The sequence below is a fragment of the Bos javanicus genome, chromosome 2, assembly GCF_032452875.1.
Source record: "Bos javanicus breed banteng chromosome 2, ARS-OSU_banteng_1.0, whole genome shotgun sequence".
NCBI lineage: Eukaryota > Metazoa > Chordata > Mammalia > Artiodactyla > Bovidae > Bos > Bos javanicus.
Window position 1 is genome coordinate 117,638,500 of NC_083869.1, and position 24,732 is coordinate 117,663,231.

General features: G+C 43.5%; 1 protein-coding gene across 1 annotated transcript in view; it reads right to left on the bottom strand.

Annotated features, from left to right (window-relative positions):
• Positions 1-24,732, bottom strand: part of DNER (delta/notch like EGF repeat containing) — a 390,362-nt gene that overhangs the window by 126,664 nt on the left and 238,966 nt on the right. Inside the window, exon 7 of the mRNA XM_061387371.1 lies at positions 5,491-5,604. Within this exon, the coding sequence (XP_061243355.1) occupies positions 5,491-5,604 (114 nt within the window). The remainder of the gene's footprint in view (positions 1-5,490; positions 5,605-24,732) is intronic.

Below are 24,732 nucleotides of genomic sequence, written 5' to 3' on the forward strand. Positions count from 1 at the left end.
CTATTTTAACCATATTTAACTGTACAGTTAGAACCAAACACAGAACAATGGACTGGTTCAAAATTGGAAAAAGAGTATGTCACAGCTGTATACTGTCACCCTACATGCATGACCTATATGCAAAATACATCGTGTGAAATGCCCGGCTGAATAAATCACAAGCTGGAATCCAGACTGCCGGCAGAATTAACAACTTCAGATAAACCGATGATACCACTCTAATGGCAGAAAGCAAAGAGGAACTAAAGAGCCTCTTAATGAAGGTGAAAGAGGAGAGTGAAAAAGCTGGCTTAAAACTCAACAGTCAAAAAACTAAGATCATGGGGTATGATCCCATTACTTCATGACAAATGGAGGAAAAATGGAAACAGGGACATACTTCATTTTCTTGGGGCTCCAAAATCACTGTGGATGGTGACTTCAGGCATGAAATTAAAAGACGCTTATTCCTAGTGAGTCATTTCCTAGGCAGGTTGATAGGGAGTCTAGGGGTCCCCAAGGAGAGAGGGGTCTGGAATTCTCAAGGAGGAAGAAAGGACAAACTTTTTTTCTTTCTCCACATTCCTTAGGATTATATAACAATAATGTATCCTGCCTAAGGATAGTCTTTGGATTAAACCTTCTGTTATCTTAAAATGTAAATTATGGGAGTAGGTCTGATGAGGTCTTTACAATCTCCAGACATGCTTTGGATTCATTGGAGAGTATATAACTTCATTGTTAACACTAGCAAGCGGGTACTCTTTCTGCCCCCTTCTGATGCCTATGTCAGAAGCTTTCTCTCTCTCCTTTATACTTTAATAAAACTTTATTACACAAAAGCTCTGAGCGATCAAGCCTCGTCTCTGGCCCTGGATTGAATTCTTCTCCTCCGGGGGCCAAGAATCCCAGTGTCTTCGCGTGATTCAACAACAACCTTTCACTAGGAAGAGAAGCTATGACAAACCTAGACAGCATCAGAGACATTACTTTGCTAACAAAGGTCTATAGAGTTGAAGATATGGTTTTCCCAGTAGTCATATATGGATATGAGAGCTGTACCATAAAGAAGGCTAAGGGCTGAAGAATTGATGCTTTTGAACTGTGGTGCTGGAGAAGACTCGTGAGAGTGCCTTGGACTGCAAGGAGATTAAACCAGTCAATCCTAAAGGAAATCAACCCTGAATATTCATTGGAAGGACTGATGCTGAAGCTGAAGCTCTAGTACTTTGGTCACCTGATGAGAAGAACCAACTCATTGGAAAGGACTCTGATGCCGGGAAAGATTGAGGGAAGGAGGAGAAAGGGGTGACAGAGAATGAGATGGCTGGATGTCATCAGCCATCAATGGACACGCGTTTGAGCAAACTCCAGGACATAGTGAAGGACAAGGAAGTCTGGCATACGCAGTCTAGGGGGTTGCAAAGAGCTGGACACAACTCAGGGACTGAACAACGAACTGTACAGCTCAGTGGCACTAGGTACATTCACCTTACTGTACAACTTTCATCCTCATCCATCTCCCAAATGGTTTACCTTCCTAAACTGAAACTCTGAAATTCCCTGCCTGCCCCTGCATCTACCAAAATATATTCTGACTCTCTGAATTTGACAATTCTAGGTACTTTGCATAAGTGAAATCAAACAGTATTTCTATCTAATGTACACTGGAATGCATTTTTAAGATTAATTTAATATATGTCCTACAAACAGATTGTACCTTCTTTCTTTCCCTGTGCTATACAGGATGTTCTTATCAGTTATCCACTTTATACCTAACAGTATATATATATCTCAATCCCAATTTCCCAATTTAATAGTTAGGACATAGAAGTACCTTGCTGACTTTTATAATCAATTTATCTAACAAATATTTATTAGCTTCCTACTAGCATAAAATACGGAACGAAAAGCTCTGTGATAGGATACTGGGAGTTGGTGAAAGAACGATGAATAAAACACACTTCCCACCCACAAAGAATATCACAGGAAAGCAAGGCAGACGGAACCGACACATATATCCAAAGAAGCATGTGAAAACAGGGCAGATAGCAAATAATACTAGAAAATAATTACTAAATCTTCTTTGGCACAGTATCGTAACTATCAAGGAAAATGTTCTTATTCTCAGAAAACACAAACTCATTTATTTGGGGATAAAGTGTGATGATGCCTATAATTTACTTTCAAATTACTTTACAAAAACAACAAACTAGATACATAAATGCATGTATACAAAGCTAACATGCCAAAATGTTAATCATTGGGGAGAGAAAAAGCTGGCAGTCAAAGGTCAAGTGCTGGCTCCAAACTTCAGAACATTGTGTAGACTTGAAACTCTTTCAAACTTGTTCTCACAGCGTGACTGATAGAAAACTCTTGCAGACACAGGCTGTTTTTTAAGCGCAAAGTGCTCTATAAATAATTCCTACAACAACCACCATGGAACAGGTCCATGGGAGGGGCTGCTTTTAAAGTGCCAGTTGCTGAGAAGCTTCAAAACATGGCAATGAATCCTTCTGATTTATAACTGAAGCCCCTTTCCCTGGTCAGTCTTTAGTGAAGGTAAACCGGTGGATGAAAGTCTTCGTACAAAACCTTGCTGGGAAATTCATCTGAATCATTTCAATTCACTTCTTCTCTAGACTTTATCAAGACAGAGTGGAGAAATTGATGGGCTAATGGATAAAGGAAAAGGTCCCTAGACAAGCCTATCAACACCCAGGTTGAAATTACAGTCTATAGACCAAGGTCTCTGAGTAGAGACATGGTCAGATGATCCCTCTTACTCCCAGACTCACAGTACCTGCCTAGCTGCCATCTCTCACACTCAACACGTCCAAAATAGAACCGTTCCCTCCCATGTTTTTTTTTTTTTTCTCCATGAATGGCACGACCAACAGGAACAGAAGCCACAAACTTCCCCACCACTCCCCCTCCACCTCCATACCCATCCATCCCCAGACCCTTCTGTTTTCCCTCCAAAGTTCTCCCAAATCACCAGCATCTCTCCTTTTAAGATTCCACCTTCCCTTCTCAACAGGCAACATGGATTTCCCAAACTTCCACAACTCTTCTATTTCCACACGTGTCTCTCTCCAACCCACACTCCATACTGGTACAAAACGAAAATTACCAATTCCTGTTTACATTTTTCAACGGTCTAATAGTAATCACTATTAGGAAAACAGTCATGATACGATGCCTAACACTTCTTGAGCACTTAGCCAGGCACCCTGCGGTAATAAGCACCTTGTCTAAGCATCTTCTCATTTCATCCTCATGGACCCTAAGAAGTGAGGGTTATCGCTGTATCAATTTTACAATTTTCTCTGAGACACAGAGCAGTATGAACTCTCACTTGCTCAGGCACAGGACTGGTTAGCAAGAGGCAGAGAGGCTTCAGAGCTAAGCCTCTGCTCTCTCCCCTCTGGGTTGAACAAGACATGCCCTACTCATGCCCACAAAGTCCTAAAGCCCTGAGGACTCAGCCCTCGTCACCCACTTTCTTCCCTTTTTCTTTTGCTCCTGGGGATGCCCTCAACTTTGCGCTCCTCCTCCTCACTCAGTCTCCACATGCGGGCATCTCTTCTGGGTCCCCAAGGCTAAGCAGATCCTCGTCGTGTGTCTTAAAGGCACACATTCTGGCTTGTAATTAGGGACTTATTTGTGTCCACGTCGCGGGAGGGGCCATCTCAGCTTTGCTGACCCTACAGCCCAGCACCCAGTCCAGCGCCTGGTATGTAGGACTTGCTCAACAAATCTTTATCAACTAGAGAAACGGAGCACAAGTGAACACAGAATTCCCAGGCTGCAGCTCAAGGGTCTGGCTCTACTATCAGTGTGAAGTGAAGTGAAGTCGCTCAGTCGTGTCTGACTCTGTGACCCCATGGACGTAGCCTACCAGGCTCCTCCATGGGATTTTCCAGGCAAGAGTACTGGAGTGGGTTGCCATTTCCTTCTCTATACTATCAGTGTGACCTTGTGCAAATCACCACCTCTCAGAGCCTCCAGGGTCTGATCTGAACCTTCTGGCAGCAAAACTATGATAACAAAGCACTGTGGAGTTTTCAAATATCTTTCTGCAAAATCCCATTCAATCCCAGGATGGCCCTGTGAGGGAAGCAGGGCTCTCATGGCCCACAGTCACTTAAGAAAGAAAAAGAAGGATCGATCAGGTGGGGGAGGAAAACTAGTGACTGGCCAGCAGTCAATCAGCCTTTGACCCTGAAAACTTCCCTTGACTCTAAGCCCAGCCTACAACCAGGGTTAGGTGGCAACCCACTAACCTGGGGTGTGGCAAAGCTTTGAGAAACTGCCCAGCGCTCTGTACATGAGTGACCAGTGGTGCTGACTCAGTCATCCTCCTCTCCAGTTTTCCCATTTGCTTAAGGCACTCGAGTGAAGAATGGAGACCATCCAGCACATATAACTCCATTGTCATGGTAACCATGTCTAGCATAAACACGCACAGCTGGGAGATAACCAGGAGGACCCCAGCCACCCGCTCCTGTCCCTGCCCAGGGGAGCAGAAGCCAGGACAAAGAATCCACTTCCTGAGTTGCTGTTTGGGCTTCAGAATATGAAAGCATAAAGCGTACAAGACAGCGTCGATCATGATGCAGCTCCTGGCAACCCTGAACCCTGGGGTTACCTGGGAGTCAGTGGGCTTTTATCAACATCCATCCGTACCACTGTCCCAGTCCAGCCTCTAAGCCAGGAGGTAATTCAGGTTAATGAGTACAGAGATGTTTCCTTATTTACAAGGATTCAACATGTAATCTCTGCAAAGGGTGTCAATTGACTCTATGTAATTGTCAGTGCCCCTTCTGTGCATAAGGAGCTTACATGCTGGTTTTAAGGGGAAAAACACCTTTAATATCATGTTATTCTTATCATATTAAAGGTTTAAAGTAATTCCTTCCATACAAGCAGAAATGGAAACAAAACTTCCTCCAAGTGCAAAATTGTTCCTTAACACCAGCTCCATAACTAGGACTATCTGTCTGCTTCTTCAGGTGAAATTGAAACAGTATGACTGTTTATTTTTTAATAAAAATTGCCTTAAATATGTGACCTTCCAGGAGACTATATGTGTCCAAGATGTCATAAAGTGGATTTAAAGGCAAAAACAGGTGAAATATATGGTGAAAAAATTTTAATGTAAATTGGTATCAAAAACCTAACACATAATTTAAAAGAAATCTTATCAAGTGAAATTTATCATTATACAGAAATTCCATTTTATTGTAAGTTGTTCATTTTCAATGTGTAAATGAAAACTGCAGAAATTTTGAGATTATGTCTAATATTCAGACATAATTTCCAAGCTATTTTAGCACAGAGCTTTAAAAAAAAGGACCCATCTTATATCTTGTTTTATAAATGGGACAAAGTAGGAAGTTCTCTTGAGTAGAGTTTTTCAGAAAATTGAAGTACAAAGGTCGTCAAATTAATCTAGGGTTTAAAATGGAAAATGAAAGTTATTCCTGTAATGATACCGATACTGACCTTCTAGACACTGGCAGGTGAATCCACTGAGATTAGAAGTGCATGTTGCTCCATTTCTACATGGATCTAGGATACAGTAGTCAATCTTGGACTGGCAGAGCTCTCCAGTATAACCTGAAGAAAACAAGATAGACACGTATAAAATACTTTGTCCCCAAAACCACGAACCATCCCGCAAGTTGAGGGAGTTAACTGGTACCTATCCAACTAAGGCAGCAACCTTACACTAGTCTCCCAGGCACTTTGGTTTTGTAGCAAGAAACAGAGTAGTTTATTTTTTATTTAAGAATATTTGCTTTCCATTGTTGTATTAGTTTCTGCTGTACAACAATGTGAATCAGCTATATATATATATATATATATATATATATATATAAAATATACATATATCCCTCCCTCTTGGACCTCCCTCCCACCTCTCCCATCCCACCCATCTATGTCATCCCTGAGCTGAGCTCCCTGTGCTATACAGCAGGTTTCCTCTATTTCACTATTTTACACATAGTGGTGTATGTACGTCAATCCTAATCTCCCAATTCATCCCACCCTTCCCGTCCCCCTCGTATCCAAATGTCCATTCTCTATGCCGCCACCTCTCAGAATCATAGTTCAAAAGTCAGAGAGATTTTTTTTTCACCGTTAGCTCTGCATTTTATTTTGAAATATTAGAACCTTTAGAAGCTGAGACTGAATACCCCTGTCCCTTTCTTGTGACCTAAGGAAAACAGGCTCTATAATGTCTTTTTTTATGACTTTTTAAAACTTCTATTTTTAAATTTTTAATTGCAGGATAATTGGTTTACAATGTTGTATTGGTTTCTGCCATACATCAACATGAATCAGCCATAGGTATACATATGTCCCCTCCCTCTCGAACCTCCCTCCCACCTCCCTCCCCATCCCAGCCCTCTAAGTTGTTACAGAGCCCTGGTGTGAGCGCCTGGAGTCACACAGCAAATTCCCCTGGGCTTCTATTTCACATACGGTAGTGTGGGTGTTTCCATGCTACTTTCTCCATACATCCCACTCTCTCCTTCCCACCCCCTCTTTGCTTGAGATGACAGTCACTTTCCCATGGTCATCTCACTACCTATTTTTAAAAACACCATTAGGAAAATTGCTAGGTAGATATTTAAAAATTTTTAATTTGTAATATATTACTGTTAGAAGACCCTCAGTGTTCAATTCACCCCCTAGCCCTTCATTTTAAAGCTAAGGAGGTTGAGACACATAATATGAATCACATTTATATATTCATCTTAATTCTAATTTGAAGCACAAACCCAACTCAGTAAATTTTTCCTGTAAAGCAATGGTGAGTTTGTCAGATAATAACATAACCACATATGTGTGATGAGAAAATAAGGACCTGAATCTACTGGAATACCCATGCAGCCAAGAAGCCTTAAATAAAGTCCAAATATTTTGTTAACTTTGAAATTTGTTAATTTGCCCTCCCGAAAGGCAAGTTTAAGAAATAACATGCAATTAACGTTTTTTAGCTTAAAGTAGAAAATTATTATGAAAGAAATTTTGGAAAATGCAAGATTTAAAATAGAAAAAGAAAAAGGTTACCCTCAGTCATGTTATTTGAGTGGCATAATTATTAATACTTTGGAGAGATTCCTATCAGAAATATTTATGCACAGACAGTTCCTACTAAATTATAATCATACTGCAACATTTTGATCTTTCCAGGATGTACATAAAGTCAATAAAAACTTGTCTTTCTGAATTATTAGTTTTGAAGGAGTGTCATTAGCACCATATTTGAGATTTGCAAAAATAAATCAGTGAGGTTAGGAGAGAGATGATATGCCTGAGCTTCAATGATCTGCCAAACTAGTCTAAATTACAGACTGTGAACGTGGAGGCCCTTGTTTGCAATTCCACTCTTCTTTATGTGTTTTTTAAAACAGTCTAGGGAGGACTTCCTTGCTGGTCCAGTGGTGAAGACTTCGTCTTCTAATGCAGGAGTTTCAGGTGTGATCCCTGGTTGGAAAGCTAAGATCTTACATGCCTCTTGGCCAAAAAAAAGAACCAGAAAAACAGGAGCAACATTGGAACAAGTTCAATAAAGACTTTAAACATGGTCCACATTGATAACTGAAGAGTCTAGGTAATAGTCTAGCTAATTCATGGGTATGGGAAAAATAAGATAATTATGTAAACTAAAAATCTAGACACCAGGACAAAAAGCCATTCTAGAATTCAGAAGAGAATATCTTACTCTAACAAATTTATGTTAATACATTTTCAAATAATAGGTCTAAATTCAGATTAACATTCTGTCCATTTAACTTCATCTAGTCTCCTCATATTTCCATATCATCCCTATGGGTATCTTAAAGAAAATTTTATTTCACCTATAAAGACTTCATTATACATCCCTAACTAAAAGTGATTTTCACAAAGATCACTTTTAACGCCTTCCATAATGAATATCTGGTCCCACTTAAAATTTTAATTAAATACTCTAAACTATATTAATAGCAACAATTTCTTTTTAAGAACCACATTGTCTGATAACACACATATCTTCCCATGCTTTTAATTTGTTCTTATCTAACTGATCTAATATTAAGTTAAACCTATAAGCAAAGTTAATATTCAGTACTGTTAATTGCTCCAATATTGCAGGCAGGTTTAATAAGATTTCAGTCTAAGAGAATAAACCACATTTGTGATGTGTTCAGGGACTGTCTGTAATGATCTGGGGGTCACACTGGCATTCTGTGGTAGAGATGCTGAAGCTCTGCACTGCCTGAGATGGTTCCAGAATAACAGTTTTATCACTCAAATGCCAACTGTCCCCTCCAGTGAGGAGCACTGGTCAAAGATCAGTCACTGTATCATTGCTTTCTGTTCCAGCGCTTTAAAAGGATTATACTAAAGATATTTAAAATATGGGAAACATGGAACTATAAAGAAAAAGACCCTGTGTAACTAGCTAGACTACAGAGCATATACATACTGGCATGTCTGAGTTCAGTGTAATTGGAGATGAGAAACAGCAGTGGAGGACTGTGTGGTTGGGGATGAGAGCGGCAGGGAGGCAGGGCTGGGGTCATGGGATTATGGGATTACCAGCATCCTTAGCTGCAGGTGGCCAGTTGGTCAGCTGATACTTGTCTACTTGGGGCCAGGTATTACTACTGGCCTCAAGCCAGTGGAGAGTTCAAAGTTCCAGGAGCACCACCTTGACTGCACTGGTCTCACTGACCAACTGCAGCCAGCTCTGGGAGAGAAGAGGTGGGGGGCAAGGAACCATAAAGACCCTGAAGCTGACTCAAGGGGCTCTTTAAAAAAAGCAAGTCATTTCTTAGATCCTCAGAGAGCAGAGGTTGACATCCGGTCCCATCACCTCATGGCAAATAGATGGGGAAAAATGGAAACAGTGACAGACTTTATTTTCTTGGGCTCCAAAACCACTGCAGATAGTGACTGCAGCCATAAAATTAAAAGACACTTGCTCCTTGGAAGGAGAGCTATGACAAACCTAGACAGCAGAGTAAAACACAGAGATATCACTTTGCTGACAAAGCTCTGAGTAGTCAAGGCTATGGTCTTTCCAGTAGTCATGTATGGATGTGAGAAAGAAAAGAAAGTAAAGTCGCTCAGTCGTGTCCGACTCTGTGACCCCATGGACTGTAGCCTACCAGGCTCCTCAATCCATGGAATTTTCTAGGCAAGAGGACTGGAGTGAGTTGCCATTTCCTTCTCCAGGGGATCTTCCCAACCCAGGGATTGAACTCAGGTCTCCCACATTGCAGGCAGATGCTTTACTGTCTGAGCCACCAGTTGGACCATAAAGAAGGTCGAGAGCTGAAGAATTGATGCTTTAGAATTGTGGTGCTGGAGAAAACTCTTGAGAGTCTCTTGGACAGCAAGGAGCTCAAACCAGCCAACCCTAAAGGAAATGGCTGAGTCCCTTTGCCGTCCACCTGAAACTACCACAACACTGTTAATAAGTTATACCCCAAAACAAAATGTTTGGGGTGTTAAAAAAATTAATAAATAAAATGCTTTAAAAAATCTGAAAGGAAATCGACCCTGAATATTCATTGGAAGGACTAATTCTGAAGCTGAAGCTCCAGCATTTTGGTCACTTGATGTGAGAAGCCAACTCATTGGAAAAGACCATGATGCTGGGAAAGATTGAAGGCAGGAACAGAAGGGGACGACAGAGGACAAGATGGTTAGATAGCATCACTGACTCAATGAACATGAATTTGAACAAACTCCAGAACATAGTGAAGGACAGAGGAGCCTACTGTGCTGCAGTCCATACGGTTGCAGAGTTGGACACAACTTAGTGACTGAACAACAACAGAGAGTAGGTTTACCTGCAGTTGTCAGCAAACCACTGACCTTGAGCTACTTGTGATACTCTCAGCTGGATACCTAAGGCTCACAAATCTCCCTTTCTGTGTCTTTTGTTTTTTTTAATTTATGTCATAACCATGGAGTCAAAACTTAATAAATGATTGGTAGGACTTCAAATGAAAAAAGATGATTAGATCATTAAAGCTTTGCCTGGGTTCTTCCTTCCATCCTGCTGAAAGCCAGTCTCTTTCTGGGGGAATGAAGTAATTATGCCAACCATGAATAATGTTTCTTTATCTTACCGAAGCAGTGACAGGCACCCAGAGGACCTTGTTAGTAGATTGCCAAGCCAGTGATGGAGTCAACACAGTGCATGGAAGCGGTAGTAAGTAGTGGCCATTGGTATATGTCAGGGAGGATCTGTTCTAGCACGCACACACACACACACACACACACACACACTCCTGTTTGTATCAAATTTATGTCTATTGAGTCGGTGATGCCATCAAACCATCTCATCCTCTGTCGTCTCCTTCTCCCCCTGCCCTCAATCTTTCCCAGCATCAGGGTCGTTTCTAGTGAGTCAGCTCTTCGCATCAGGTGGCCAAAGTATTGGAGTCCTACCAATAGAATGTTCAGGGTGGCTTCCCAAAAGCTTGGAATAAAACCCCAACACTTTACCCCATGGCTCAAAACCACACCATGCCCTGGCCTCTGTGCCCCGCCCCACCTCGATCCTCCAATTCTCCCCATTGACCAAAGTGCTGCAGCCCCCCTGGGTCAAACTGGCCCAGCTCCTTTTCAGACTTCAGCATTGTTCTGGGGCTGTGGCCACAGGACCACACAAGGATATGAGAGGGAGACAGGATTCAAGACAATCAGTTACAACCCTATCCTAGAAAGAGATGGACGGTGCTAATGTTAAACCGCTGTGTAACAGAGAAACCAATGAGAAGAAAATTAGCTACTAGCTTTGGCAGGGAGGGAAGGGGAAGAGGTGAACACACAGTGGAATTTCACCTATAAAATCAGGATATAAGAGAGGAGAGGTTAAAACTGAAATACATAAAGGCAAAGGGGACCTAACAGAATAACATGTAAGTCACCTCTAGAACCAGTTAGGGAGATGAAAAAATGTTTTAGAGAAGCTAAAAAAATGCAAAATCCAACTAAACAGAAAGGGAAGTTGGCAACAATCTTTGTGGGGGTTCCAAACAAAATCAGAACAATTAGGTCGAGATTTCTCTTGAACCCAAGGGTTGTGCAATCTGCTGAGAAATCAGGACCCATTTGGAGGGTCCAGCCCAGAGCTAACTGTAGTTGGAGACAGTAAGGAAAAGGATGGCCCCTGTGTGTTCATCACTGATAGGGAAAGAATTGCCCTGGATGCCCAGGTCTTGTAAGACAGCCGAAAATCTCTTTCCTATAAACAACCTTGGTTGTCTAAGCATCAAATCTAACTCATCTGGGTGAAGAACTGGAATCTGCTAGAGATAATAAAGCTCTTCCCTCAGTAGGATGAGTCTCCTAACCCAGAATGAGATGGAAGCAAATAAACAGAGGAAGTTGTCATGACAGAGACCTGAGCCCTGCGACTGCCACTGGGTGTCTGGCTTAGGCTGATCTGAGCATGCGGGCGTGCAAAGAATGTGTCACCCTGGAGAAAGTGTGGTGCATGAGAGCATCTGTCAGACCTAGGATTCCAATTAAAATGTATAGCTGAGTAATTGAATTTTTATGCATTTGAAGTTGAAAGACAAGGTTAAGGCAATGCACATGGAGATGCTTGATGGGGCTTGAGAATCACTACGGTTTATGTTTAATTCTTGCAAGGAAAAAAAAAACACAAAAAATTATTTCACATAGCCTTCCATGTGTGTAAGAGCCCATCTAAGACATCAGAAACCACAGCCCACCATCTCTTTGTTCCCTCTGACCCTGCACCCTTCTGTGGTTGTTCTCTCCCACTAGTCAGATCTCCACTCGGAAATCACCTGCTCAGACCTTCTGTCTCTTGAAAGTGAAAGTGTGAATCGCTCAGTCATTTCCAACTCTTTGCAACCCCCTGGACTGTAGCCTGCCAGGCTCCTCTGTCCATGGAATTCTCCAGGTAAAAATACTGTAGTGGGTTGCCATTTCCTTCTCCAGGGAATCTTCCTGATCCAGGAATTCAACCCAAGTCTACTGCATTGCAGGCAGATTCTTTACTGTCTGAGCCACCAGGGAAGCTCCTTATTCTTTACCTTAGTACTTAACTCTAAAGAACCCAGCTGCCAATGCAGGACATGTAAGAAACAGGGGTTCTATCCCTGTGTTGGGAAAATCCCCTGGAAGAGGGCATACAACTGAAGCGACTTAGCCTGCATGCAGTACTTGACAAAACACATCTACCGGCTACCTCCCCATCTAAAAGGAGATGCCACGGGATGAAGGCTTCATCTTTGAAGCCACCTGTGGTCCTGCCAGGGTTCCTGCATGCTCCATTACAACAGATTTATCATTACCTGAAGTGATATTCCTTTTTGGTTCCCTCTTGAGACCATAAACTCCCTGAGAATCAGGACTTTGTCTTGTTAATAGCTGAATCCTTAGCACTTAAACAGTTCCTGGCACAAATGAACGCATTTGCTTAAAGTTTTTGCCCTAACGCCTCCCTGGTGGCTCAGCTGGTAAAGAATTCGCTTACAGTGTGGGAGATCTGGGTTTGATCCCTGGGTTGGGAAGATTTCCTGGAGAAGAGAAAGGCTACCCACTCCAGTATTCTGGCCCGGAGAATTCCATGGACTGTATAGTCCATGGGGTTGCAGAGTCAGACACGATTGAGAGACTTTCACTTTCACTTGACCCTAATAACAGCTATATACCTTTCAAGTTAGATTTGGCTTCTCCCTAAGCAATCATACCCAGAACACCATAGGCATCATGTGGTATTTATTCTTTTTCCCAACACCCATGAAAATGAACGCATAGCTATTAAAACAAAAATTTAACCTCAGAAATGTGCTATCAAAAATCACCTTGTGCTTTGCAATAGTCTGATTTCCCATCTGGGAATACATAGGACTCCCCTGCCCCAGGCAGACTGAAGTGGGTGGGACTAGGCTGACTCTCTTTTGGACGTTAGTCTCGCTTCTCCAACTAGCATTCAACACTTTCAACAGTTCCCTGAAATAAGGCATCAGCAGACCTGAAACAGAACTCCTTTTTCCTGCCCAAGCCCCTATTCAAGTTTAATCCCTTAGGTCTGTGATTCTCTACCAGCTGACTCTCCCCCGGGGAATATTTGACAGCATCCAGAGGCACTGCTTATTGTCCCACCCCGGGGATGCTCCAGCATCTATTAGGTAGAAGCCAGGAAATGCTGCTAAACACCCTACAATACACACAACAGTTCCCTGCAACAAAGAATTGTCCAGCCCCCAAACAACCCTAATGTCAGAATTGAGAAAGCCCAATTTAGGTCAATGAGACCTTAGCTTATCAGACTAAAAACCCTTGGTTTTATTCCAGTGCCTCTTGTCTGCTCATATGTAGACACTGACCCTCTACAAAACAGGGAAACAACACCTTTAGAACATTTTTACAAATCTGAATCCATAGGAATATTTATAACTCCTAGCAAGTTAAAGGGGTTTCCCTTGTGGCTCAGCTGGTAAAGAATTCACCTGCAATGTGGGAGACCTGGGGTTCGATCCCTGGGTTGGGACAATCCCCCTGGAGAATGGAAAAGCTACCCACTCCAGTATTCTGGCCTGGAGAATTCCATGGACTGTATAGTCCATGGGGTCACAAAGAGTCGGGCACAACTGAGTAACTTTAATTTCATTGAGCAAGTTAGAGACCATTTTAAAATAAATTATTTGACTATAAAAACTTTAAGGTATTGAAGACTTTATAATTGTGATTGTCAGTTTGTAAGTAAAATAATTGCTTTAAAAACAGGTGCTATTGGAAATGCTGATCTCTTAGGGAATCACAGGGGTTCTATTGCCTCTTTGGAGAATATTTTTGTATAACAAAAAAGATATAAGTGTTAAAGTTGTGCTTCAGGATACACATATAATAAGGATGACTTTCAAGGACATACAGGATGATTGAGAAAGCTCCAGACTGAGGCTTAGTGCTTTTAAAGCAGTCCAACCATTAGAAATGGTGTCAGATGAAAGGCAGCACACGTGCTAGTGAGTGAAGCCTGCCAGATGGAGAAGATGACCTGACACCTGTAAGGAAATGCACTGAACTGATTCATTCATTCAATGGGTGTGTTACCAGATTATATCTCATCTAATGCAGCCTGGGGACAGGAAAGCTATGACAAACTTAGAAAGTGTGTTAAAAAGCAAAGACATCATTTTGCCGACAAACATCCATATAGTCAAGGCTATGATCCTTCCAGTAGTCATGTACGGATACGAGAATTGAATGTGGATCATGAAGGCAGAGCACCAAAGAATTGATGCTTTTGAACTGTGGTGCTAGAGAAGACTCTTGAGAGTCCCTTGGACAGGAAGGAGATCAAACCAGTCAATCCTAAAGGAAATCAACCTTGAATACTCATTGGAAGGACTGATGCCGAAGCTGAAGCTCCAATGCTTTGGCCACCTGATGTAAACACCTGACTCATTGGAAAAGACCCTGATGCTGGGGAAGATTGAAGACAGAAGAAGATGGTGACAGAGGATGAGATGGCTGGATGGCATCACCGATTCAATGGACATGAACTTGGGCAAACTCCAGGAGATGGTGAGGGACAGGGAAGCCTGGTGTGCTACAGTCCATGGGGTCAGAAAGAGTTGGACACGACCTGGCGACTGAACAACAAAGCCTGTGAGTATTTAATTTCATGCTATGTTGTAGTTATATAAATATAATTAAAATTTATCAGTGTATATAAAGATAAAAATAGCTATGTTTCTCTGTGAACATCAGAATGGTTTGAAGATAACCACATCCTCCTGGTGTTGTTTGATTGACAGCAACATAAAAAAAATATACCCTGCAGTACCCCCAAATCACTATGTCCTGGCTGTACTCTTCAAATGCAGGAAAACCTTCCAGAGTTCAATGGCAAATTGCATGAAGTGTAAACAAAGCTCGCTAAATGAGTCAGACAATTAAAAAAAAAAAAAAGGCAACTGACTAGTTATTTTTCTAAACATTCTCCTTCTTTGCAACAATGGTTTTTTGGTACCATTGTTATGATTTCTCTACTGAAATAAAGACTCTTCTGCGGTTGCTTTGACTCTGTGAGGCAGAATCTAATTGTTTCTTTGCAGAGCTCTCCTGAAAGCTTCCAAGGTGGGAATTGTGGCAAGAGCTATTTTTAACATTCCTGGTCTTTTAATAGCCTGGCCTCTGCAGTGAGATGAAACGACTGGATTTGTACTGAAAGCCTGATGCCACCGACAGAGCCCACCAGCCTCAGCTCTCGCCCTGGGGGGATCAGAGCTGCCAGGCAGGGCCTCAGCTGCCGCTACAGAGATGAAGTGTCTAATATTAGCAAGCAATAAATAGCAGGAATCTGTGTGCCATCAAGACATTCAATCTCAGAGGCCTCTGATATCAAAGTCGGAAGGCAGAAATTATTTAACAGAAAAAAAACTAGTAAGATCTGCTGGCAGGGAAAAACAAACACATCTGAGCAAATGCAAACATGCTCATAAAACCAAAGGCAAAGAAAGGAAGATCTAGGAGGCCCATGTGCAAAAGACAATCAATAAAATATAATTTAAATGGGAATCTGCGATAGAAAAGCACGAAAGAAAGCAGACATTCAGCAGAACTGAAAACATTAACCTCAAGGTTAGAAAAAAAAGAAGTAACCACATCTAATAAGCACAGAGGCAAGAGGCACAGTGAAAGGACAACGGTTTGGAGAGTCAGAGGTCAGGGTGGTGACGCAGTGATCGGCTGAGCGAACACATCAGTGGGCTGGCTTTGACCTTCATTCCCCTCCTGGGTGAAATAGGAATAACAACCACACCTGGCTCCCAAGACAGTTGTGATGAATGAGATCAACCCCAAACGGCACGAGACATTTCTATCCAGCGCACCCAGCCTGGCACAGTGTGGGCAGCTCAACATTTTTGAACGAATGAATAACAGGATTTTTAGTTTGGCCACACTGTGCAGTATGTGGGATCCTAGTTCCTCAACCAGGGATGGAATCCATGCCCCTTGCACTGGAAGCACAGTCTTGACCACTGGACCACCAGGGAAGTCCCTGAATACTGTAGGGTTTTGACAGTGGTAAGCATTATGCCAATACTGTTTGTTCTCTCAGTTTTTAACAGGCAGTGGAGAGCAGTGGTCCCCCAAGTCCCCAGACCAACAGCAGCAGCAGCAGCTCGGGACTTAATTACCACAAATGCAAATTCTCCAGCAGTACCCTAGACCCACAGAATACTCAGGGGATGGCACCCAGCAATATGAGTTTTAAGAAGCCCTGCAGGTGACTCTGAAGCAGGGTTGGTGCTAAAGTTTGAGAACCACTGATCTGGAAAACTAGTAGCAGATTTTTAAATATCAAATATTAATATTATTCATTAAGAGGTACATATCTGATGCAGATTACAAAGAAAAAAAGATCAGAAAGTGAAAGTCAAATATTATATGACATCAAAAAGCCTTTACTGGCTGCATGTTGACACATGTTTTTCCTTTTCATGAGTGGGAGAGCCCCTAGGCTCAATTACCGTACCTGTCACTGCACTGTTTCCAGAGAAACTTCCTTATTCTTGAAGAGCATGTGTTGGTGGCTTTTGCCCCCAGCCCCAAGCACAGAGCCAGGGATGCCATGGGTACTCATTATAAAGTAATTAATGACTGCATAAGCACCATGCATTGTTTTAAAATAATCCCTTTCATCCCATTTCCCTAGAGCCCAAATAAGAAATATTAATTGAAATATTAATATAGGCCAGACTAGAAATGACACCTCTGTCTCCTGATGTAGTGATTACAAAGGGGGAGAGATTTCAAGAAAGATCTTTTCATTAAGTATGTTCTGAGAAATTGAAATCAAAAGGGAGAAAACATTAATTTAAAAACTGATACAATAAGCAGACAAGTTAAGTGAGTGACTGACTTAAAGTGACGTACCCGTTGAATTCTAAGCTTGTGTAATTAACTCAAAAGGTGGTACAGTTGCCAATGCAGGAGACACAAGAGACATGGGTTAGATCCCTGGGTCGGGAAGACCACCTGGAGGAGGAAATGGCAATCCACTCCAGTATTCTTGCCTGGAGAATTCTACGGACAGAGGAGCCTGGCAGGGTACAGTCCACGGACTCACAAAGAGTCAGACAAGACGGAGCAACTGAGCATGCACGCATAGAGGAGGCATTCATTCCCTCTTTCAGAAAGAATTTGGAGAGAGTAAACAATCTAAAGCGAAGAATCTAAAGGATGCTTAGAAACAGTTCCTGCCTGCAGGGAGCTTACACTCCAGAAGAGGAGAGAAGACACATTCGTAGGAAACAACAAAACACAGTGAGAGGAAATCCAGCACCTGGTACCAAGTCAGGCCCCTGTGGTGCCCTATGAGGCTGGACCTCCTGGAGCGGGCGGGGGGAGGAAGGCTGGGGCCAGGCCAGGCTGTGACAGCTCAAATCTGTGTGCCAAGCAGCACGGGGTCACTAGCAAGGTGCCTTTGAAGGTTTCTGAATGCAGCACAGTCATGACGAAGGACTGCTGCAGCTGGGTCCCTTCTTGTTCTCATTTGCTATATTTGGGAGGAAATCTTAAGACTTCCCACCCTTCTCCTTGGGAACAGGGGCTCTGGTCTGGACAGAATGAGGCAACTCCAAATAGACAAGCAAAAAGGGGCAAGGAGGGATGGGTACAGCCTCAAGGAGACAAAGAGGAGAACACAAACTCCATCCTTCTCATGCGCTTCCTCTTACCCTTGTTTCAGTTTAATTCAGTTCAGTCGCTCAGTCGTGTCCGACTCTTTGTGACCCCATGGACCACAGCACACCAGGCATCCCTGTCCATCACCAACTCCTGGAGTTTATTCAAACTCATGTCCATTGAGTAGGTGATACCATCCAACCATCTCATCCTCTGTCATCCCCTTCTCCTCCTGCCTTCAATCTTTCCCAGCATCAGGGTCTTTTCAAATGAGTTAGTTCTTCACATCAGGTGGCCAAAATATTGGAGCCCCATCTCCAACATCAGTCCTTCAATGAACATTCAGGACTGATCTCCTTTAGGATGGACTAGTTGGATCTCCTTGCAGTCCAAGGGACTCTTAAGAGTCTTCTCCAACACCACCACAGTTCAAAAGCATCGATTCTTCAGCACTCAGCTTTTTTATAGTCCAACTCTCACATCCATACATGACTACTGGAAAATCCATTGTCTTGACTAGATGGACCTTTGTTGGCAAAGTAATGTCTCTGCTTTTTAATACCACTGTCCTTTATGGATCACCTATTCTGTGCCCGATGTATGCACATGGATGCAGACATGTGCTTAGGTGTGTATAAGTATATGGGTGTGTATGCATGTGTATATATATATACGTTTGCACATGTGTGTGCAGATATGTTCTCTTTAATCCTTACAAGGTCAGTATGGTTATTCTTTTTGCAGACAAGACAACTTGGGCTCAGAGGAGTAAGGTAGAATCGGTGAGTGACTCAGCCTGGAGTTAAACCCAGGACCGCAGACTCCAAATCCCACGCTCATTTATTCCTCCCAGGTCTTTTCTCTCCTTTTCATGAGATTTGTTTGGAAAGACCGTGAGAGCCAGGCCAGTCCTGAGGCAGAGACAGTGGCAGGGAGTGACCCATTCAAGTCTGGCTCTTCTGGGTCTTAGCAGAGGACCAAAGGATGTCCTGAGGGTCCCCCGTGATCCAAGTTGGCTCCCCAGAGAGGGAGGCCACAAAAGGAGCTGAGGCCAAATCTCTGGCCAGAGGAAAGAACAGAAGCACTCCATGCAAGGCATCCGACTATGGGCTCGACAACAGTAACAACAGTAAGATCCAATGACACTCGCCAAGCGCCCCGGGTACCCTTCTAAGCACACCGCGTGCATCACTTATCCACTGACCTGTGAGCTGTGGGTTCTGTCACCGAGCTTGATTCACAGAGCGAAAGTTGAGACCCAGTGAGATTAATTTCCCCCAAGGTCACACAGAGGATGAGTAGCAAGAGCAGGCTTTGCTCTCCCTCGGCTGGGCTCCGGTCCTGGGCTTCTGGAAGGTTGCCCTGCAGTGGTAAGCAAGGCAGCGTGGCGAGGGTGACAGGCTTATCACAGTCATTCAGGCAGCAGATGACGAGGTTTGAATCAGGGCACTGGAAGAGGAAGCAGTGTGCACGGCAGATGGGGAACCATCATAAATGGGGAGACTGTCCAGAAATAAACAAAGTGGCAGGGGCTGGGGAGCAAGAGTCAGAACTGAGCTTGCAGCCCGAGACATGAGGGAAGTGATGGCACCGATGATGGAACCTGGAGCCATGGCCGGAGAGCGAGGCTTGAAAGCCTGTGTGGGAGGCTGATGGAGGAGGGTCTGAAGTTGAGTCTGAGGAGGGGGCTGAGGGTTAGCAGAGCATCCCTCTGAGCCCAGTGCAGGTGCTAGGACTGGGTGACTGGCCAGGCTGCAAGGATGCGTCTGGAAGCCATCCACTTAGAGGTGACAGCTTGGAATGAGTGGCTGCTGTCCCAAGAAGGAGAAGGCAGCTGAAGCGGGTGGTAAGGACCGAGCTCTAGAGATAGAATGGGGAAAGGAAGGCGGGGAGGAGGCTGGAGAGGTCCCCGGAGAATACACCCAAGTCAGTCCTCTGTAAGACAGGAGAGGAAGGCTGCTAGAGAGAGGAGGGCTAAGAAAGAACCCCGGACATCAGTGAGCAGGACGCTACATAACCTTGGAGAAGTAGATTCATGATGTGTCAGTTCAGTCACTCAGTCGTGTCTGACTCTTTGCAACCCCATGGACTGCAGCAATGCTAGGCTTCCCTGTCCATCACCAACTCCTGGATCTTGCTCAAACTCATGTCCATCAAGTAGGTGATGCCATCCAACCATCTCATCCATGTCATCCCCTTCTCCTGCCTTCAATCTTTCCCAGCATCAGGGTTTTTTCCAAGGAGTCAGTTCTTTGCACCAGGTGGCCAAAGTATTAGAGTTTCAGCTTCAGCATCAGTCCTTCCAATGAACACCCAGGACTGATCTCCTTTAAGATGGACTGGTTGGATCTCCCCACAGTCCAAGGGACTCTCACGAGTCTTCTCCAGCACCACAGTTCACAAGCATCAAATCTTCAGCACTCAGCTTTCTTTAAAGTCCAACAGAAAATTATGAATTGGACATAGAGCAGTGATGGAGAGGATGACAGAGGGAAGGAGGGAGAGGAGGGGAAGGTAAGGAGGAGGTGAGCACACAGAGCCGCCCCAAGGACTTACAGAATCCTTACTTGTTTGAGGGACTGGTTTTGAGCTGAGACCTCCAGTCCTTACAGACTAGAAATCAGGGCTGGAATGGGGGAGGGGGATGGCAGGGTGAGAAAGCCAAAAAAGTGTGGAAGCATAAGATCCCAGAGGGAGAGAGAAAGACAAGCAAGGTGGGTTCCGAGGCTCCTTGCAAGGCCCCTTGCATCCTGAAACTGAACTAACCCACCTCTTACAACCTGCGCTCATCTGCTCAAGAACTCAGTGCTCAAGCTGAGCGAGAGTAGGTGTAGGGACCCAGCAAATTCCATTCAGGATTTTTCTCCAAGAGGAGGTGACCCACTCCAAACCCCCACTCAAAGGCACCTCGGTGTTTAAAAGAGTGAAGCTGGGATGGCAACACACGCCAAGTTCCCCTCGCCCCAGAAATGATGAGTTTTTAAAATAGGCTGAAATCATCAATTAGGCAAAACAATGAAGCGCACTGATGTTGAGACGGACTTTGTACAACACTTCCAATATCGTGGTAGTGGTGCATCACAGCCATTCTTTTCAGAAAAAAAGGAATAGCTCTTCGGAGGAAAAAATCACCTTCTCAGAATTATAAAATACATTCTGATTAAAGAAGTTAAATTCTGTGTCTACTACGAGCAAAGCACAGGGCATCACACCAACCCGGGATGGAGAAATGAGTCATATCATAGATCAGCACCACCCCCAGGCCAGCCACAGTCTGATGTGGAAGGAAAAAATATAATATGTGTAAAGAGAGGAGAAGTAAGGGGACCCAGCCCTCAATACATATGTAGGTGCCCTGGGTGGAATTCCATCTCATTCTATTCATTCGTTGATTCAACAAGTCTTTATTAAGCACCTATTATGTGTCAGACATGTCAACAGAATTGGAGCTTGTGTTCTCATATTTTTTAAAATAATTTTATTTACTTATATTTGGCTGTGCTGGGTCTCCATGGTTTCACGGGCTCTTCTCTAGTTGTGGCGAGCAGGGGCCACTCTCCAGTTGTGAGGCACACGCTTCTCACTGAGCTGGCTTCACCTGTTCTGGGCACAGGCTCCTGGGCATGCGGACTGAGCACAGGCTCAATAGTTGTGGTGCCTGGGCTTAGAGGCTCTGCTGCGTGTGGGATCTTCCCTGACCAGGAATGGAACCTGTGTCTCCTACATTGGCAGGCAGATTCTTTACCATCTGAGCCACCAAGGAAGCTTCTAGGCCACATAAAAACTGAGTGGCTGTGACTATCTCCACAAACGGGTTGCCCTTCGGCGTGTTTGGTATCTTCCAGGTACACTTCCTTGCCTCTGTCCCTGGATGTTGTCTTTCAGGGAGCCCTCAAAGCTTCCGAGGTGCCCTTATCACCTCAGTGTAAACAGGAGGCCACCAATGGCTTGGACAAACCTGTTACCACAGTCAATAACCTTCCCTTAGCTCCTCCTGCAGTATTTGGTACTACTGACAATCCTCTTCCTTTTGAAAATATTGCCAAAATGTTTCCAGAAAAATATCATCAATCACCCTTGATAAAAATTTCCCCGCCAAATAGAAATTTTATTGACCATAATCTATAATTCATCTTATATTGTACACCTATGTATAACCTATTTATCAGTGTTTCACTATTTAATAAAATTAACTCCTGTTTCCAAGAAATGGGCACAAAAGCCAAAATGAAAACTACAGCAGAGTTTATTACTTAATTGACTCAACATCCAATCCACCATATTCGAACATCTCTGGATTACCGATGATGCTAAAATCCTCTGTACTGGCTTGATGTAAAAATTAAAGCAAAATAGCAAAATATTATCAAAACTGCAGCAAAAGCTTCTTTGCTAAAAATAATATTTTTACTTACCGAGAAACGCTCCCAAGAGAAACGAGTATGGCATCAAGACAACGTCTCTGTGAAGAGACTTTCTGAAACTCCTGTTCTCTGCTGACAAGAACCTGGCTTGAATTAATTCGTTCATCAAACAAAACCATGCCTCATGATCAGACTTGCGAAAATGAAAGCACAGCGGGATAAATTTTCAAAAGGAAAAAGACTTCCTACTGTTGGAAGGTTCTTAGGCACAGAGCTGGAGCTTCAGAGGTCAATTAATTGATGTTAATTAACCTGTAAATAGTTTTTTTCACAAAGGAAATAGAACTCTCCTGTGGAAGCATGAGTTTTTCAAGGACATTTGGAACTAAACTGAGTAGAAAATGCCTCATTTCAAGCATCCAGCCCCACCTCTGGGGACAAAATGGCCTAATGTTTCTGTTCTTCAGAAGAGCCCTACTTGATAGGAGAAAGTTGGAAGCATGACGTGGTCTTGAATCACATGTTTGTACCAGGAAAATTCTCAGCTCACCGTGCGGCTGCACACACAGGAAAAGAGTGTGGTAACGTGATCAAGAACGTGGGCTTGGGACACAGAGGACCTGGGTTCAAATCCCAGTGCAAGAGTTACTGGCACGTGTACCCAGCACAGCAGAGACCACGGGTACGCTCACCACACTGACTCCCTTCCAGGCAGAGCCTCTAGGGACCAAGTGACCAGATTCTGGCAAATGGCAGGTAGCAGAAGTGATCTAAGACGCGTCCAGGCACCGCTCTAGGAACATCACACAGACCCTCCAGATCCCTGAGTTGCCACCTGGAGACCAAATGCCTTCATCAGACTATGACAAGGTGGAAATGAGGCTTTCCTTGGACGTCAGGAGATTTGGGAATTGGTGTGTTCCTGCAGTACAGTTCCATGTCACCCTAATATTCTTGACCAAGTTACCACATTCTCCATGTCCTAGATTTCTCACCTATGAAATCAGTATAATTGAGTATTTAACCCAGAGATTGTTCTAAGAGCAGCACTGGAAAGCACTTAGCACAGCCTGGCATACGGTTAACACTGAGTGTTGCTGCTGCTGTTTTTCAGTTGCTAAGTCACGTATGACTCTTTGTGACCCCATGGACTGTAGCATGTCAGGCTCCTCTGTAACACTGAATAAACACTAGCTATTCGTGTGTGCATACATCTGTGTGTGTCTGCATGTGTGTGTGTACTATAGTGGAAAGAAGTGGAGAGTGAGTTTTCTGGTGGTCCAGTGGTTAAGATCCCATGCTTCCCAAAGGGGACACAGGTTCGATCCCTGGTCAGGGAACTAAGATCCCACATGCTCCAAGGTCCGGCCAAATTAAATTAAATTTTTTAAAAAGCACATGGAGAGGGAGATGCTAAAAGGCGGAAGAGCAGTTGTTCCCATAGGAAATGAGAACTGATCAAGTAGGAACGTGCCTAAGAGAACTGCAGGAACAAGTCAGGTAGCAGCTGAGCAAAGACAGAGTTAAGTACCAGAGTTCCTAGATCCCTTCTACCTCTGCTGGGATGTTCTAGAGCAGGAGGAAGAATGGAGGCTCTGAGGGAAGGAATCCCACTGGAACCCACCTCTGGGAAAGGCCAGTGAAGGAGTTGCTGGGAGTCAGGGAGGCCCTGATAGAAGCAGGATGGCTGAGAGACCAAGCCAATGTGAAGCCACCTCTGGATAAAGTAGAAGATGGCAGAGATTCTATGCCATTCAAGAACCTCAGAAATCAGCACCAGGTAAACACCAGTGGAGATTATTTAAAGTAGCTTAAACTATGATTCTAACATATAGACACTCCTTTATAAAAACTAGACAATTGCAAGGACCTACTGTATAGCACAGGGAACTATGCTCAATATTTTACAATAATCTATAAGAGAAAAGAATCTGAAAAAGAATATATATATACTTATAAAAAGAATATATATATGACTGAATCACTATACCATACACCGGAAACTAATACAACATTGTCAATAAACTATAATTCAATTTAAAAACTAGAGTGGCTTGCCATCCCCTCCTCCAGTGGACCACGTTTTGTCAGAACTCTTCACTATGACCCGTCCGACTTGGGTAGCCCTGCACAGGCTACACACTGAGTTCTGCAAGCCCCTCACCATGACAAGGCGGTAGTGCTGCACTCAATAAGCCAGCAAATTTGGAAAACTCAGCAGTGGCCACCAGACTGGAAAAGGTCAGTTTTCATTCCAATCCCAAAGAAGAGCAGTGCCAAAGGATGTTCAAACTACCGTACAACTGCACTCATCTCACATGCTTACAAGGTCATGCTCAAAATCCTTCAAGCTAGGCTTCAGCAGTACATGCAAGCTGAGTTTAGAAAAGGCAGAGGAACCAGAGATCAAATTGACAACATCTGCTGGATCATAGAAAAAGCAAGAGAATTCCAGAAAAATATCTACTTCTGCTTCATGGACTATGCTAAAGCCTTTGACTGTGTGGATCACAACAAACTGTGGAAATTTCTTCACGAGATGGGACTACCAGACCACCTTACCTGCCTCCTGAGAAACCTGTATGCAGGTCAAGAAGCAACAGTTAGTTAGAACCAGACATGGACCAATGGACTGGTTCAAAATTGGGAAAGGAGTACATCAAGGCTGTATATTGTAACCCTGCTTATTTAACTTATATAC